Below are 19,034 nucleotides of genomic sequence, written 5' to 3'. Positions count from 1 at the left end.
AGCTGGAGTTTCTGACAGGTGAACGGAAAGGGCAGCACTGCCTGATGGTTGGAGCACTGCCTGATGGTTGGAGCTCTGCCTGCGTATAAACATAAAAACATGTTCCACTTTCACTAAAGGGCTGCACAATTCACTGCAATAAAGCAGGGGAACAATAATTACAACAGGAAATATATGTTTAAGGGTAAAGTTAAAACAAAATACAAATGTCCTACATAACTGTCACTATGAAAGAAAATCTGTTTGACTCAAATCCCAAAGAATAAAAATGAGTCGTATTCACCAGATACGACATCAGCACAGATTACATTGTTACTTTTATTACTTAAATTGTTTTATGAAATGTTAGAAAAGGGTTGATTAAGTGATTTTATTCAAAAAGGGAACAAGCTGGAACAAGTTGCAGCGTTGCAGCGTGACGTCCCGCACAAGCGCTGAAATCCCCGTTTTAGGCATTAATTCATGTTTTTTGTTGGCTGGAAAATGAGCCATTTCAAAATCCTGGAATGCTGAGTCACATGCGGCAGTTACCTAGCAACCCCGGTGGAGTCCGGCTCGTTACCTAGCAACCCCGGTGGAGTCCGGCTCGTTACCTAGCAACCCCGGTGGAGTCCGGCTCGTTACCTAGCAACCCCGGTGTGCGTTTGGTCAGGTAGTTTCACTGCTGCACGCTCTGCACAATGGCTGCTGGAGTTTAGTTGTTGACTTTCCATCCAGAAACCATTCGCTAGATTCTTGCTGTTTGTGTAGGAGGCTTCACTTCTGCTTTTCAAAGCTGTACAGTTGTGTTATTGTTGCAGCTTGTTTAAAGTGACGGAGGCAGAACTGAGCAGTCGACTCGTCCCAACCTGTTCAGGGAAGCACCAGAGGTAACCTACAGAGACACTAACAGTTTGTGTTTTGTTGCTAAGGAGCCGTACTACGTGCGATGCATAAAACCCAACGAGATGAAGTCGCCGGTGCTGTTCGACGACGCGCGCTGCCAGCACCAGGTGGCGTACCTGGGTCTGCTGGAGAACGTGATGGTCCGCCGGGCCGGCTTCGCCTACAGGCAGCAGTACCCTCGCTTCCTGCAGCGGTAAGGCGGCCGCAGCGCTGCATCAGCTGCGTCAGCTGTATCAGCTGCATCAGCTGCGTCAGCTGTATCAGCTGCATCAGCTGCATCAGCTGCATCAGCTGTTCATAGAGGGTCGCGGCTCTGGGTGACTTTAGATGGTAGCAACACTTTTTCCTTTTTAACTAGATTTTAATTTGCAGTTCTGTCAGACTGCAAAAAATGTAAATATTTTTTTATGTTAGTCACAACTAGAGCTGGATAAATAAATCAGTAAATATATATTATATAAAACAAGGAAGACACAATTATAGAAAGTGCAAGAAGTAATTAAAACCAATTAAATAGCAAAACTCAGGAGATGTTGTACAAAATGTTTGCAGCTCTGATGTGTTATGAACAGATTCTCTGATTGTTTTTTAAATAAAGTGAAAATCAATTCAGTTCACAGAACATGGATCCAATTTGACCCAAAATAACGAATTCCTCAGTCTTTTGGCTCATGTACTGTATTAACGATGAGATTTGCTGATGTTCAGGTACAAAATGACGTGCGAGTACACCTGGCCGAACCACCTGATGGCCACGGACCGGGAGGCGGTGGAGGCCATCATCACGCAGCACGGATTCCAGGGCGACGTGGCGTACGGCCAGACGAAGCTGTTTGTTCGGACGCCGCGGACGCTGTTCACCCTGGAGCAGGAGAGAGGCGCCCTGATCCCCATCCTGGTGCTCTTCCTGCAGAAGGTCCTTCCTCTGAAACCTTTCCTGTTTCTGATGACAATGTTCTGATCTGACAGCCTAATCATGTGATTCAGAGCTAATTTACTCCAATTATAGGCGTTTCCGATCAGTCAGTGCTTCTGCCACTGACTGATCCTAATTTCCTGCAACAATAATGAGGAAAATTAATAAGATCCAGATCAGTTACCAAGCGCCCAGCCTCCTCCTGACCTACTTTCAACAGTCTGGATCCAAAGGACGGGAAGCGTTTCCCTCGGTGAATATTTTCATTCCCTCTCCCGTCAGGTTTGGCGCGGCGCTCTCGCTCGCCTGCGCTGCAGGCGGATGCGCGCCATCTACACCATCATGGGATGCTACAAGCGCTACAAGGTCAAGGCCCACTTCTGGGAGGTGGAGCGCCGGTTCGCCAGCGTGCGGACGATGCCGGACTACGGGAAGAGCGTGGAGTGGCCGGCGCCGCCCGCAGCTCTGGCCCAGTTTCACAGCATCACAACCACGTTGCATCGCAGGTGAGAGACGACGGCTGCAAACCAGCTGAATGCAGCTGAACCACATTTATTTACATCCACAGCTGGTGAATATATGACAGTGGCTGAACATCAGGAACCCAAAATGTAGCAAGCTAAATATTCAGCTTCAAACAAAATGCTGAACTAGACACATACATACAAATATCTAGTTAGCAAGCCACATATTTCTGCTTGAAGCTAATATTTAGTTTTCAAGCCAATTTAAAAAGCAAAAGGATTTGGTTAACGAGCTGCAAGCCGGCTGGCGTGTTTCAGAGTTTAGTCTCGCTGTTTTCAGGTGGTGGGCGCGGCAGATCGTGAAGAACATTCCTCCGTCTGACATGTTGGAGGTTCGGGCCAAAGTGGCGGCGCTGACGTCTCTGAGCGGGGAGAGGAAGGACTGGGGCGTCGGCCGAGCCTGGGAGAGAGACTACCTGTCAAACGTGAGAACATTTTATCCAAATAAAAACTCTGGACTTTATAACTTTGGCTTATTTATTACATGAATTTTATGGTGTTTAAATTTTTATTGCAATTTATTGCATGTTTTATTTTTTGCACACCAAAGTCTCTGGCTGGAACCTTTGTATTGTGTTTCTGGTACGACCATAAATCTGACGCACAAGTGACTTGAGATGGTTTCAGTTATACATATAAACACACAGGCAATAATCAAACAAGATTAAATACAATGGAATACAGATTGACTAATTAAATCAGGAAACAAACAAACCCTTAAGCATATTAATGGATTAAAACCACATTTTAATCCACTTGTTGGAGGAAAACAGTCTCATCTCTTTGCCCCATGTGGGTTTGATCTGAAACATTTCAGAGTAAAAACATTTCAGAGTAAAAACAGGGAAAATCCGCTGAGTTTGTTTCCTGCTGCAGGCTGAACGTCCCCTGGTCTCGGTAAACAAGCCCTGAATGTCCAGCAGTGTAAAGGATGACAGAAAACGGTCTGTTGTTCTGGATGTATGCGGCGCATGTGATGCGCCTCGGGCCGGCCCGGCTCCCTCTGATGAGTTTCCCGGTTAGCTGCTGATCTGAGGTTTGTTGCTGGCTGTGGATTCGCCCGCAGGCCGCCGCAGCGTGACCGGGCTCCTCCGCTCGTCTCAGGCGGCCGGCCCGTGACTCGCCGGCCGCCTGCGGCCCTTCATGTGACGCCGGCGTTCCCCAGTGACCCACTCTGATCCCGAATCATGACCTGAACGTGTCTGGAGACGGGCGATGAAAACAAAACATCAAAACATTAAAGCTTGACAATTATTAGATCAAATTAAGATTAAACTCATAAAACGAAGAACCCAGAGATTTTAGGTTCTGATCTGAATGACAAAATGACCAGAACTAAACCGAATCATCACCTTTTCTCCCTTCTCTGTCTCAATCTGGACTTCTGGCCATTCATGCACGTTCAAATGCAAAACACCCAAAGATCCTCTAAGTCTGAAATCTGAAGTTTCATCTCCTCTGGTCTCGTGACTCCAGCTCCCAGCTTTGATCTGCTGCTCCTGGTACTAATGCCATGAAAAGCTTCAGGGTCTGGGAAAGGTCAGGCCTGACGACGCGACGGTGCCGCTGCTGCAGCTGCAACTGCTGCAGCTGCAACTGCTGCGGCGCCTGCAGCTGCTGCAGCTGCGGCATGCTAATGCAGCCGTTTGATCACTGCAGGTGCGGGACTGTCCTCACACCAGCGCTGCCTTCATCAGAGTCTCCAAAGAGCTGAAGAGCAAAGACTGCTTCGCCCAGGTCGTCTTCTCCGCTTTCTGCAGGAAGGTACGGCTCCCGTTGGGGTCAAAGGTTTCATCACCACAAATCTAAGGGATGTTCTCCTTTAGCATTAACCGCTAAATTAAAGGTCAAAACATGAATATATGCTAAAACTGAAAATTATGATGTGGTCATACTGGAGTTTAAGTTTATCTTTGTTTTAGCGATTAGCATTAAATTAGAACATTAGCCTAGCTTCTTGGTGTTTGTACCAGGAACTAGACTAACATAGTTGGTAAATGTAATATTTTTGCAGTGAATTGTCATTAATTCAGATTTTTAAATGACAGCGAGCTGCATGAGAAGCTCATGAATGTTTCTGCTGTTCTCTGCAGATGAACAGGTTCAACAAAAGCACAGACCGCGCGCTGCTCGTCACGGACAAGTTCGTCTACAAATTGGAGCCGAAGAAGCAGTACAAGGTTCTGAAACGGCTTCCTCTGGACTCGGTGAGTGAGCTCAGAGAACCGCGCCGCGTTAGCCGACTCTCCTGTGAACAAAGACACTTTCCAGTGTTTCATCTCCAAGGATGAAGGCATCGTTACTCTGTGTGTTTTTGTTTTTAATCATTAAATCTCATTAAAAATCAGTTATAGCGCCTCGCAAAAATATTCATACTGGGATTCAAAGCACTGAATTAAATCTGTTGAACTCTGAATCGTGATTATTTCTGTGCTGCATCAAGTTGTTTCCTTGTGGCAGCAGAAGGGAAACTTTAAGGGAGGTGAAAACTGTGATCCGTTTTCCTTCCCGCTGCTGTCCAGCTTCACTTCCAGCTTGAATCGTTTTTACATCCAGAGAGCAAAAATAAAACCCTCTCCGGGTCGCAGCTGCAGACCCAGATCCAGACGGGAACCGATGTGGGTCAGACTCCGTTTCTGTGCAACCAAATCACCTGCAACACGTCTGGAGCCGATAAATCAACCCAGTAACAACCAGAACACCCAAACTGACAAACCCAGATCCTCATTATTATCGGATTAATAATGGAGAGTTTCTGAACGGTTCTTTTGGACCTGATGTGGTTCAGGTTGAGTGTAAAGTTTTCATAAACTGGTTCAGTTTGTGGCCTGATCTAAGAAACTGGACCAGAGGTCTCCCAGGACGTCTGGTTCTGAAAGGATTTATTTCCTCTGAAAATGTCTTCAGATATGAAACTGAGCTTTTAAATTAGATTCTCCCTTTAATTTTGCTTTCTAACATGTTAACCTCATTGCTTTATATTTGCTTTTTGATTTTAGTGCAACTCCTCAATTATAAAAAAGTAAACTAACTCATTACTTTTTTGTTTAGGATGTGGATGCGCCCTGCAGACACCATTTAGTTTGGTTTTAGTTTGTTTATTTAGATAAGATCAAATATAAACTCATTTTAACCTCTGACTCCCTTTTTATACATTATTCTTTATTTATAGAAAAAAAAACAATTATATAAATAACATAAATATATATATCTTCATTCTTTCAGAAAGAAACCAGAACAATTTATTTTGCAGCAGAGGTAACGAACCATGTCTTCAAACATACACCCATCAAAAGCAACAAATACATTAAAGACCATTTTTTGTTTGTTTTCCACATTTTTCTTAATAATAACAAATCAAATGTGACGACAATACAAAGTTTTTAAAACCCTGAAAAGAAAAGCTGAATATCAGAGCTCCTAATTTAATCTCCAATATTCAACACAAGCTGTTATTTTGGTTTAACTTTAAAACTGAGGGAATATTTATAGTTTAAGCTTCAAACTGATTTAAGCTGAAGCTGTTTTCTCTCTGGTTCTGTGATTATGAAGGTTTGCGTCACGGCTAATGCTAACAGCTAGCGCCAACACTCGGTGCTGCAGCACAAAGATGCAGCTAAAGATGGCGGCCGGCACTGAGCTCAGACTGAGCAAGTTATCGTCAGTTGGTTCAGATGACCTTTGACCCTTTATGTGTAGCACCAGTTGCTTCTTTAAGGCCTTTTCTGTTGACTTCCCTCCCTGATGCTGCATTAAATCACCTGGATAATAAAACTCCTGTTTTTACCGGTGTTCTCACTCTGCTGGTGATCAGTTCATAAAGTGCTTTAAAAATGGCCGCCATTAAACCTCAACAGAATAAAATCCCCAAAGCGTGCCGAGTTTTATGACATGTTGCTGATATTTTCTTCCCTTTCTGTGTAACAGACACATAGAATCACTGATATAAAATGTTTGTGGAGAATTGAGACCTGAAATGTGATATTTATTGTTAGATATTTAAAGGCTGAGCTTCAGATTGGAGAGGAAATGGGTTAGAAAGTGCTGAATAAGCGCTGAGGGAACGGGTCGGCCTGGACGTCTCGGGGACATCCAGCTCATTGTTGTCCTGTCTGGATTAACCTGAGTGATCTGTAAGAGGATTATAATCCACTCTGTCTCGTTCTCTAACAGCTCCCACTTTCTCTCTTCCTTCAGTAAATCTGTGTTTCTCTATCTGGGTCACAGTTTCTCCCCGCGCTGCACCACCACACCTGAGCCGCCCGCCGAATCTCGTCCCACTTTGCCTTGAAACGGTGCTCAAAGTGCGGTTCGGGGGCCGCATGTAGGACCTCCTCCACAGTGTTGGCAGTGATAGAGTTAAATAATCCAACCTTTAATATCATTACATTTGTTTTGCAGATGCAGTTGAGCAAAACCATATTAATCGCTTTTTGTCCAGCTGGTTTAAATCTGTAATTATTGCTCTAACTGTAGATGTGATTACATGTAAACCAGCAGCTTTTTTATTCTGACAATCTGCTCACATTTCTCAGCTTTAGGGTAAGTTCTCTTATTTTTCTAAATTAAATAGTGGCTGAGAGAAACTGGCCTCTAAAAAGTCAGAAAAGTTCAATGGACACTCAGATAAACTTGAAGCACATATGTACATATAACTGGTTGTTCACCAGGAATGCCTGTAGAGGGCGCTGTATGTCAGTTATTATTCAGTTCCTCCAGGATTTTCTGCTCGTTTGTACTTCAGAAATATTTTTGATAAAGTTTGCGATATTTTCACTTTACCAATTTAACGGCAAATATTTATCACAGACTGTAACGTGTATTGAAGTAACATTGAGGCAACACAGTAGAAGTAAGAAATACTGCCACCTGCAGGAGGAAGCTAACATCACTGTTACCAAATGTTTTTGACTGTTTTTTCCAGAAAATTTCAACTAACCTCATAATTATGCATTGGAGTGAAAAGTTCAGTGAATGTGTTGGTTTTGTGTGAATTTGGTGGGATTGTGCAGAACTGCAGCACATGCAGACAAAAAGCTGTTTTTGTGTCTGTTAATTCAAAACATTTTTGTTGTGATTCATGATAAACTTTTTCTTCTATGACCTTGAAAATGTCACAGTTTTCACAGTTTTTACTGCTGCCAGCCATCAGTGAAATGTGTTTGCTTTGTTTCTCACAGGTCACAGGACTGAGCGTGACCAGCGGGGTCGACCAGATGGTGGCGCTGCACACGTCCTCCCAGGACGACGTCCTGCTGTGTCTGCAGCCAGGCGAGCTTTGCCCCAACCAGGACCGAGTGGGAGAACTGGTCGGAGCGCTGGTGGATCACTTCATCCGGTCAGTACCAGCTGATTCTGTTCACTCACTAGCTTAGACTGAAAACGCGTCTCACTACTGTTTTTATTTGTGAAAAAAATACAAACAAAATGGTCTTTATCTTCCTGAACTTTGACCTCAGCTTCCCCAAAACCATCTGATGCTCTCTGTAGGTCAATGTCACAGAAAGATGCTTTTCATTGCACATATTTGTACAGCGCTTTTGCCATAAACTTCCATTAAATACGGTGTTGATGTAGCGCTTTAGCATTAGCTTGCTTTAAGCACAATGTTGACATAATCATTTAGCCTTAGCAAAGCCAATGTTTATGACCACCGCTTCAGTGTTAGTGGAATTAATATTTATAATTAGCATCTCAGCGCTTGCAGAACTAATATTTAGAATTAGGGGAACTAAACATTTTAGCCTTCTGGACTTTTCACTGAGCAACACGATCAGAACCTGCTGCACTTCATGGTGAATTTGCACCATTACATAATTGTTGCTTTTTGTGTATCAGATGCTGGAACATGAACAAAGTGAACAGAAACAAATCTGCAACACAACAGCATTATTACATAAATGCTATTTATCACCTCCATGTGTGAGTCCTGCTCAGAATAACAGCAGAGTAACAACTCAGCTCCTCTGACATTTAACACATTAGTCATAAATCCGAGTCACTCGTCTCCGCTGGACCTGGACGCCGTGGGTTTTCACGCCGCAGACTGATTCACCGTTTTGTCGTAAGTGTTGCCTGCTGAGGCGCCGTCCAGCCTGCAGCCCCCCTGCAGCCTTAATCCTCCAAGTCCTGCGAGTGACGCACCGAGGAGACAGAACAACATGCTAACTTTGATTCCCCAGAAATGATTCGATCCTTCTGCGCAGCTGGACGTTTCAAATGCATTTCACCTTAGAGATGACCTTTAATGCTTCCTTGACCCGGTTAGGACAGATCTACGAGTGATACAAAACTTATTCATTTCATTTTTTGAAAAAAAAAAACAAAAACATTCTTAGGTAATGAGATTTTAGTTTGGTGAATTCAGAATGAGCTGTTTAGAGTCTCTGTCACTTTAAGTCCAATTAAGCAATTAAGCAACTCGGCATTTACACATGAAAATGGCTGCAAACAGATGCACAATTATACAACCATACATCTTTGAAAAGCATTAGTAGAGCCTCAATCACAACCAATAATTATGCAGCAAGTATTTCTGGACAAGTCAACAACAAAACACCTGTCTTTTCCAGCAGCCATTGTACAGCAAATGCAGCCATAAAACCAGCTGACCAATCAAAGTGGACTTCCTATTGGGTTGCTAGGTAACGGACGGAGTTCCTATTGGGTTGCTAGGTAACGGGCGGAGTTCCTATTGGGTTGCTAGGTAACGGGCGGAGTTCCTATTGGGTTGCTAGGTAACGGGCGGACTTCCTATTGGGTTGCTAGGTAACCTAAGTAACAGTGTAACTTAACAGTTTTTGAAATGGCTGATTTTCTAAACGTTAATTTATTGCCAATAAGTTTCTGGGTGTTTTTTTAACCTTTGGATTATTTTTAGAAGCAGTTGAGACCCAAATGGACCCACATTTATGCAAAATTCACATTTTGCATCATAATTGTCCTTTAAATGTCGCTGTGGCTGCAGGTGCTCCGTCAGGTGACTCTTCAGTGCATCATCTTAATCCCTGATTATTTCTAAAGTTCCCACTTTCCTGAGTCAACGTCGCCGAGTCACATTTGGCTTTTGAGTGTTTTTCGTCTTATTTGTGGCGCTTGGGGGCTGTGAGGACCGGCGGCAGCTGCGGCGGGCGTCTCAGAGGGGAGTCGACCTTCAGGGAGTCGTTGCAGCTCGTCTTTGTGCCGCCATCTGCAGTGAGTGCAGGGGTCGTGACCTCCGCGGAGCTGGAGGGGATGCTGAGTTAAAAGAGAGCATGTGGGAGAGGACGAAGGAGGAGGATGATGATGAAGCACAGAAAACCTCCACTGCGTTTCCTTCTGTCTGCCCCAGACTGCGTCAGTTCAGAGCAACTTGTGTTTCCTCTGGTTATTAAACACATTTAATCTTCCTGTTGTAAAAGTACGAAACACTAAATGACGTTTTACTGGGGCTGGAATTTAACTTGATTAAAGTTTCACGTCGTCGGGCTCTCGGGTCGACTGATCTCAGACCGATGGCTCCAGACTGCGGCGCTCTTCGGTTCAGACAGCTGCGGCTGATTCTGGGAAGCCGACTCGCTTCACGGAGCCGTTCAGGCTCGGTTCTGCAGAACTGGGTCAGCATTGGCTCTGGAGGTGAAACTTCAAAGCTGCTGCTGCTGCTGTCTGGTTGGATGCCAGTGGGTTCGTCGTCTTCCTCGTCGCCTGGCTGCGTTCTGGTCCGGCTCCTGAGTCGGAGCGGGCCGTGGGTCTGGCTGTCCGTCGGTATGCCGGGGGCGTTGTGTGTTTTCGGCGGGGGGCGGACCATCTGCTGGGACAGCTGGAGGGTCTGCTGGAAGCAGGATTTAGGGTTTGATCGGCTCGGCCCTCAAAGCCTGAGCAGCTTTCTTTATTCAAAGGCCAGTTTGGGAACTCGGTTAATGCAGCCATTCCATTAAATTAATATTCACATTTTTAGCTCATACGGCTGCACAGCAAGTATTATTTATTAGTTTCTTTCTTTTCTACATTGTTTTTGTAATCATTTTATTTTTGGGATATTTTTAAATAGTATTCTGGTTTAAAAGTTGCAGTATGAAACTTTTATAAAATGTATTTATGCTATGAGAAAGAAAATCTGTGAAAAGTTCGATTTCCTCCCTGAGCTGCTTCTGCCGTCTGAAGAAATGCACCAAAAACAACCAATCAGAGCCAGGAGGAGGGGCTTAGTGCTGTCAGTCATCCTCATGTACTCGCTGCTAAATGTGCCAACGGCAGAGAAACAACAGGAAACCACTTATCTGCTGTCGTCTGGGGCTTTGCCAACTACCTTAGCATTCATGGCAGGCTATGCTATCTGCAGCATAGCAGAAAAAAAGCAGGATGGAAGACGGGGATGAGCAGCACCAAATGGAGGATGATTGACAGCACTGAAACCTTTCTCATTTCTAGAGGGCCTTTAAAAAAGCACAGTCAATCACAAGCTAATTGCAAATCAACCAAAATCCAACATTATCTCCGTTTTCACTACAAATTAGCACTAGACTTCGCTAATGTTGAAGAAACTAAATAAAAAATCACATAGGACTGTTTGTGCACTCGATAATTCGTTAAATCATACAGTGGCAACAGATGTAAACATGTCTGTAGCTATTGCTACTCATTTATCAGCCAATCAAAGAACACATTCACGTCTTACTCAGGCGTTGGCGCAACAAGCCCTGCCTCCTGGGAGCTCTATGGAGAGCATTTTATGAACCGATGCCGAGAAAACAAAACAAAAACAAAACAAACCGTCATCCTCCGAAGAAGACTCTGTCGACCTCTTTGTCGTCTCTGCCAGTAGTAACATCCGCCTGTGGATCACATGGTTCAAAAAAATGTTTCCATTGCAGTTTTGAGAAATACACCAATTTTGATACGAATGAAAAACTTTATCAAAAAACAAGTTTGTTTTTTAAATCAGCGAGTTTTTCAATTTATTATGTTTATTTGACATTAAAAACACGAACTGTGGTGCTAATATGCTTTTTGCTCTCCAGCAGGGAGATGAATACATTAATGTCTTCAAAGCAAATCTTTATTTCTTGAGAAACCTCCAGAGTCCAGAACAGAGCCCTGAGGAACTCCTCTACATCCTTCAGATTGCTGCAACTTTTAAAGAAAGTCTTTTAGTTCTGGGTTTCCAGACAGCAGCTGTTGGGTTTTAAAACACCAGAAGGAGACGTAATTTATGATTATGAGCCGCAGCATAAATTTTCTCCTTCTCCTGACTTCCTCTCTGTCGGGTTCTGCGCCTCGACATCAGCAGTTTAATTTATAAATATGGAGAGACCTGGTTCTGCGCTGCATTAATAGCAGCCTTCTGGGTCAGCCCTCCCTTCCCGGAGCAGGAACCGTGATTTGATTAACCCCAAAGCAGAAGAGAGGAACATTGAAGTGGAGAACTTGGTGACTTTGAGGTTTGATCTTGACAGTTTGATGGACAGAAAAGGCTGTGGGAAAATCAGCTCTTCTTATTTTAAATTAAGTTTTAGGTCATGCAAAACGTCATTCTGGTGCTGAAATAGCCGCTTTTGTCCCTCAGCGTCTGTCCTGGATGTTTTCGTCTCGCTGTCGGTCTTCCCTGCTCAGTCTGCCGTCGCCCAGGTTCTTCCTGATTTTTATTTCACGTCACATTTCAGGCTCCAGTTTCAGTTATTCTGATCAAACTCAGGTTAATGCATGAGGATCATGTGCAATACGACCCCATCTGTTATCATTTCGCATGATTATTAAAGTGTTTGATCACAATCCAGGTGGATTACGGTGCGAAAGCTCCTGTGAAGAATGTGGAGTCACTTCCTCGTCTGATTTTGGGAATCGAAGTTCAATATTTGGCTCATCTTCTTCTTTTTGTTAGACTGCATGATGTTTTTGCATTTTGCTGAAAAACAATCCATAATCAATTAATCGCCAAAATGATTGATTAATTTGTAGGATACTCAATTAATTGTCAGAATAATCCATTACTAAATTAATGAATTGTTGCGACATAAAACCTTGGAAATGTTGCATTATTGATGTCGTGTAACACATTAATATAACTGCCAGTATCAGCGGAAAATACAGATTTATGTTGATTTATGAACAAAGGGAAGAACTTCAAGCTTTAATCTGTGACTTCCAGCTTCTCTGCCGACAGACCAACTTCCTGCTGCATTTCAGTGAATAATTCAGCGTCACTTGTGGCCAAATGTCTCTTTCATGATATCAGACTCAGTTTTCTCTCATAAATTGTGACATTTAGGTCAGTTTGAGCTCATATTAGTGACTCATACATGCTGTTTTTCGCGGTGACTTGCTGTAAATCTGGGTGTTCCCACGTTGGGCCTCCTGCAGCCCCTTTGTCCTGCTTTAAACCTGAACAGTAATTACTGTAAGAGGCTGCAGTCAAGTGGTGGCACTGAACATAAAGTCAGGAACTCAAACGGAGCATTTCGGTAGACAAAGTTAATTGTTTCCAATGTTCAAAGGTTGAAACCGGAGTCTGTGATTGGCTGAATCAGAGCCGAGGGAGGCGCCGCGACTCGACTCCGGCCGCGACTCCGGCCTCGCCGCGACTCCGGCCGCGATGGAAACCGTCGGCTGTGTCTGAAGTCATGTTTTCTGGCCGTCGTTGAGTCATTTCTCTCAGAATGTTTCTCCGAAGCCAGACAGGAAGTGGCGCCTGCTGGGGCCGATGAGGCGGCTCCTGATGATGGCGAGGGACGACCCGCCGGGCGGTCCGCCGCCCGAGCGCCTGGACGCCGCATGGTCGATGCTGCTGATTAGGATGCAGGTGGAAAATGGATCAGAGTAAAACGCTTTTCAATCGACATATTTTAGCAAAAAATAAATAGAAAAATAAAAATCAGGCGTGAAATTATAAAACTAACCTGAGGTTTGGTTGTATTATTTTCAGTGAATAAAAGACACAGGTTATAAAACACAACCATCAATATGCTTCTTTTTAAAAAAATAAATAAAACTGAGCCAATATTTTCAAATAAAGCTTGTTTAGTTTTGTAGTTTACCAGCTGTACCTGAACGCAGCGTTGATCCGACGCTGCGTTCAGGCGGATCTGGACAGAGTTTGGCTGCTGACTGTCTGGGTCGGGTCGGCAGGTCATCGCCAAACTATTTGAGCTCCATCATCATTCAGATCTGCAGATCTACAGCAGAATGGCTGAACATGAATCAAAATCAAAGGTGCAATGGTCTAGTCAAAGTTCAGGTTAAAATGCTGTGGTTGCTGCTGAAGGCATCATCTTTGTTTAAATTAAACCATTTAGGAGCTTCTAAACATCTGATCAGTTTTTTATGTTAAGCCTTGGAACCCAAAGAGGGTGTACTTACTTTTCTTAACATGTTGCTTCGGCTTCATCTTTGTCTAAATTTTTCGTTTTTTGGACACTAGAGGTTCGATTCAAACTTGTAACACCAGATCAGTGACATCCTGACAGAAAACCTCTAAAACTGTAACGGGGTGTACTTACTTTTTTCATGACTGTATTTTGGGTTTGGTGGACTCTCTGCTGAAGAGTAAGTGAGACCAAAAAGCTGCTCACTCTTCCTGCGAAGTGACCTGATGGTTGAATGAAAAGCTGCAACCCGCTGGTCAGGTTGGAGCAGCAGAACGACTGCAGGCTGGAGAAAAGTTCAGCTTTCCATCAAAACTCATCAGCAAACATCCAGAATCACAAACTGAGAAACTGCAGAGCAGCTTGCTTTCATTCATATGTTGGACTGACTAGCAGCCCGAAAACCGGAGAAACACAGAAGTACGTTGATGCAAGTGATGATGGTGGAGTCGGAACCAACAGGGCTGGGATGTGATGCGTTCACTGACACAGACATAATTATAATTTCAGCTATTGTTTACCTGTTCACCATATTTGGCTTCTTCTGGTGCAGAATTATGACACAAGTCTCACATTAACAACAAAAATGTCAGCAAACAATCAGATACAATTCAGTTCCACGTTTGGAAGTGGGACAATCTGAGTTTTTTTCTTGGTGGTGAAAAGATTGTGATTGGGTCCAATTGTTCCTGCAGAGGAACAGTGAATATGGGTCACATAAAAAATCTGCTCTGAGTCTCTTTCTGCTGCTTGTGAATGTATTACAAGCTAAGATTAAGACCACAGAGTGTTGAGACCAAACCTTTCAGGCCTGAGATCAATTCCAGCCCCTGATGCGGATGTTGGGTAACGTTAGCTTGGTGCACTAGCTAATGGTGGCAAACAGCTGACAGGAAGCAGAAAATACTTCCCCAAAACATAGTGTATACCCGACACGGGCATCTTAATATTTATTGCTAATATTGACTGAACCTGTTTGTGTGAGGGCGGGTAAAGAATTTTGTGGCTAGATAATTTGCTAACGTTAGCTAGCTAGCTTTGCTAACATTTACTGTGTATTATTTTGGCAGTTTAATTACCGGGCTGTAAAGACCCGCTGGGAACAAAACCAGTGGTTCTCATGTAGTTATTATGAACCTTTGCAACCATCCCAGTGTGGAGTAACTACTGGTTCTAGCAGAGATTCTCTCCAGCGTGAGACGCTCCACTCTGCTCGACATTTGGCCTGCTGGTGTCGGTCGGGTTTGACGTTTCCTCCAGGAGTTGCTGCTTTGCCCCAGTTCTGTCTGCAGCTTCGCCTGCTCCAGTGATCTGGTTGTCAGCGCGGCGGCCGTGTCGAAGCGTCGACTCCCGCTGAGGATCACTCACCGTCTGAAATCAGAGAAGACAGACGCAACCGTTTGAACATGAAAAGTGACAAAAAATAAACCTGATAACCCAACCAGCTTCGAAGTCAGGAGTCCTCAACATTTACAGGGAACTCGACTCTGGAGACAAACATTTTCAAATAATAATTATTACGATACCCCTCAATAAAATCTGGTTCAATAAATGAAATGTCTCCTAATCAATACCAGGCTTTAACCTGAGGCTGGACAATAAATCAATAATCACATGATAAATCAAGCTCAATAATTTCCATTGATAATTTATTGATTTATCTTCCTACCAAAAACTGGAGGATAAAAGTCTTTATTTGGTGTTTTGGTCTAAACTAAACCTTTTGTGATGTGATGTGATGGTGAATCAAACAGACCGTTATGGTTTAGATTGAAGCTCAACCAATGGTTAGAATGGTCTAGTCAAAGTCTGGAAGTCAATACAACCTGCAGTGCCTGGATGCTGTCTGTGCATCCTGACTGAACTTCAGGAACGATGGAGGAAAAGACCAACCAGAAAATAACTTTGTTTCTGTCACATAAAATAAACTCCTTTAAAATTCTCGATCTGCAGCTCCTGCTTTCCTTTATTCAGTCGATGATCTGCAAACATAAAATCAGCCACTTCAAGCTTTTAATGCGCTCTTCACTAGTTCATTTCAACCAATCAGGAAGCACAAATTGGATCATCTGAATTTGAATTCAAAGTGTCAGGCTGCCGTCATCAACAGCGTCTGTTATTCCTCTAAACTCAGAAGTTGAATAAAACTCATATTTGCCAACAATCTGTCTCTTGTTCTGGTAAATATTACAGGCGTTGTCTCTCATCTGCAGTTGCTCTCCAACATGTGATGGCATAATTATTATGAAACACAGGAAACGTTTGGCTTCTGCTTCTCAGGAAGTTTAAATCTGATTTTCTCTGCTGTTCCTTTAAGGCTTGCATGATGTTTATCCATAGTGGGAAACTGAAGACTCTCCTGTGATTCTGCAATGTGTCGATGCAGAGAAACAGTCGCTGTGAGCTGCTTTTATCTGTATGCATGTCTGACTGAAAGCTTCTGTGTGTCTAAGAACCACTTCAAACTGGATTAAAACCACTTCACTCTCTACCTTCAAAGATCCAAGCAATACAAAACCTCTGACAATAGTGCAGCATCTGCACCAAACTCCAGTCTGTCAATAGACCGATTACTGAACGTTGCAATGGATTCCCATTTATTTGTGGATTTTATTCATGCGTGTTTTTGGCAGACGGTTCTGTCGTAGATCGATTCAGAACAGTCGGTGTGTCTGAGCAAACTAAGGTCAAACATGGCGTTCCTCAGGGAACCACATACAGCTCTCTTTTATTTGGTAACTTTATTCACACAGCAGGTTCTGATGATCAACTCCAACCTTTATTTTTTGCTTGGTTGTTCAACACAATCAGACTTTTAGACCCCAAAGCGACTCACACAGCCGCCACCCAGCAGAGCTGTGCCTGCAGCTGTGGGGAGGAGCGCCACAAAGCTAACATGCTAGCCTAGCGCTAGCAGCAGAAATGGCTCTCAGTCTTTCGGCAAACACTAAAGAGAAATCCTCCAACCACTAAAATCTGACGCCTCCATCTTGTTTCCATCTGGTGAAGAAGGAAGTTGCTCTCAGTGTCTTCAGATGTTTTTGTGTCATTTCCTTCAGTGGTTCTTGGTGCAGCGCCCCCACAGGCCAGGAGGGGAACAGAGAAAGTTAACTGCAGCAGCTCGAAATGTATAAAATATTGACGTTTTATCCCAGTCAAACCAAGTTTACGAGACTATCAGGAGGGAAAACAGCCTTAGGAATGAAGTTGGACCTGAATGGGGATTGTTGGGTTAACAATGGGCTTACTTACAGTAATTATTGTATCTTAAAGTCGTGTCTTATTGGATAAAGTAGATTAAAGACTTGGTATTATTCTGTTTCTAATTAATTTAAATAGAAATTATTTAAACTGAGAACTTCTTTCTCAGAAGGAAGTTAAAAAAAAAAAAAGGAATTCTTCAGAAAAATATTACCTGACGCCAACTAGTGTAGTGTTTATTGTTGCAGCCGAGGCTGTTTTTGAATAAACTCCCCAGCCTCTGCAGGCAGTAATGGATGAAATGAAGCCAGAATCTTCTCACATGTTTTCCTGTGACGCACTCACCTGGTGAAGTTGGATGCCAAACCCATTACATAACATCTATAATTATATAATCTGCAGAAATCTAATTCATCTTCCAAACGTTGGACTTTAATTCCAACTTCCAGAGAGGAGTCGGGTCCAATCGGTCCGTCCGGGGGAGAGGAAGACGAAAAACACTTTGATTTGACTCATCGGCCGCCTGCTGCCATGTTTGCCAAGTTGGCTTAAAAACCCAAACCAGCAGCAGATCAGTTACTTTCTCAAATACACTCAGCTCAGCTTCTGGCCAGAATCTGACAGGAAAATAACGTTTCAATCAGTTCATGGAAGATTAAATCTGTGATGTTCAGTGGGAGAAGTTGATTGTTTGGAGTCTGAAGTTTGGATCGTCTTCAAACGAGACAAAGAGAGAAAATGATGAATTCATAGAGTTTATGAAGAACGCAGTCATCGAACACGCCGTCGTACTGAAGCCGTTTTCTGTCCTACAGAGTTTTTGATCAATCAATGTTTTGTGTTTTAAGTGTGATGTGAATCTGCAGTTTCCTAATTAAAGACAGATTTTTGTGTTTTTTTTCCTCCCAGCATCAGAAAAGCTCTGCTTCCCGTGAAGGTCTGCCGCTCGGCGCTGGCGCTGCACATGCGAGGGAAACCCAAGAACGTAACGGTGGAAACCAAACCGGGTCAGAACGTGGCAGACTTCAAAAAGAGCAAAGACGGTTTCATCCTCCTGGTTCCTGAGAAATGAGATCTGAGATCCAAACCGGGATGTTTTAAAGCCCGGTTTGTTTCAGGATGGAAACATACAAAGGACTCCAGTCTGCTGCAAAACTGAGACTTTTCTGCTTTTTTATAGGAGTTTCTGTCATAATCAAGAATTATAATACAATGTATGCATCCAGGTATGTTGACCTGAAACTCAACCATGGAGAATAAATTATTCAAGCTCTACCTGATTTCTGATGCTCTGCGGAGGAAACTGGACGTTTATTTCCTTCATTCTGTTTAATTTGCTCTCGTTTTGTTTGGGACGTTTGAGCTCCTGCTGGAGAAACTCTGCCCTTAATAAACTGAATTTCCCGACTCATTAGAAGCCAAACCAGCTTTGGACGACCTGCTGAGCTGATTATCCCAGAATGTTCTGGAGATAAAACGAAACTCAGAACATCCGGATGCGGCTTGTGCTTCGGCTCGTTGTCTAATCGGGAGAGATTTGTTTATCTGCTGAGCAGCATTCACACTGCAGGGAGTTCAACACAAAAAGACATTAATTACTCATAGAAATACATTTTCTGTGAATAATTTGGAAAAAAATTATTCTTAAGTATGTGAATCTGTGGCTAAATTAAGAGATATGTCATCGGCAGAGAAACATGTTGGCCGTTTGTTTTTTTGACAGAAGGAGAGAATTAAAGCTCCGGTCATCCATATCCGATGTTCCACGACCGTCTTAAAGCTGTAAATCCTTCCTGTTTACCCTCCCAAAACTCCAATCTGAGTCACTTTTGTACGACGATATAAATTGTATCTGATAGTTTTCAAAGCGTTTGCAGTCTGAACGATCATGTCAAATTTTATCCAACGTGAAAAATGTGGCATGCTGGATAAAATTCAGTCATAATAATATAAGAAGCCAGAATGAATCTGATTTCAGTTCAGTATAATTAGTCGTATGAACGACCACAAAAAAATAAACAAAAAATCAGAAAAACCTGTTGTTTGAATGTAGCAGTAGTTGATAAATAAAAGTGGACCGTTGGTGGTTCCCTGAGGAACTCCACCTGAGCACATAGAGCCTGTTTAGCAGAACCTGACAGGCCCACACATGTAGCCAATTCAAACATT

At 43.2% G+C, this 19,034-nt stretch overlaps 1 protein-coding gene across 2 annotated transcripts in view; it reads left to right on the top strand.

The window, feature by feature from the left end:
* The window catches only part of myo1g (myosin IG), a 36,436-nt gene extending 18,291 nt beyond the window's left edge, over positions 1 to 18,145 (top strand). For both annotated transcript variants that reach the window (XM_055055306.1, XM_055055307.1), the window contains 8 exons: positions 912 to 1,078; positions 1,594 to 1,801; positions 2,084 to 2,307; positions 2,606 to 2,750; positions 3,985 to 4,089; positions 4,419 to 4,532; positions 7,506 to 7,663; positions 17,775 to 18,145. In XM_055055306.1, the coding sequence (XP_054911281.1) occupies positions 912 to 1,078; positions 1,594 to 1,801; positions 2,084 to 2,307; positions 2,606 to 2,750; positions 3,985 to 4,089; positions 4,419 to 4,532; positions 7,506 to 7,663; positions 17,775 to 17,937 (1,284 nt within the window). In that variant the 3' untranslated portion in view covers positions 17,938 to 18,145. The remainder of the gene's footprint in view (positions 1 to 911; positions 1,079 to 1,593; positions 1,802 to 2,083; positions 2,308 to 2,605; positions 2,751 to 3,984; positions 4,090 to 4,418; positions 4,533 to 7,505; positions 7,664 to 17,774) is intronic.
* Positions 18,146 to 19,034: the final 889 nt, after the last annotated feature.

The sequence above is a fragment of the Poeciliopsis prolifica genome, unplaced genomic scaffold (assembly GCF_027474105.1).
Source record: "Poeciliopsis prolifica strain line A6 unplaced genomic scaffold, Auburn_PproV2 SCAFFOLD041, whole genome shotgun sequence".
Classification (NCBI taxonomy): domain Eukaryota; kingdom Metazoa; phylum Chordata; class Actinopteri; order Cyprinodontiformes; family Poeciliidae; genus Poeciliopsis; species Poeciliopsis prolifica.
Note: the sequence above shows the minus strand (reverse complement) of the source record. Positions and strands in the feature narration are given on the sequence as shown.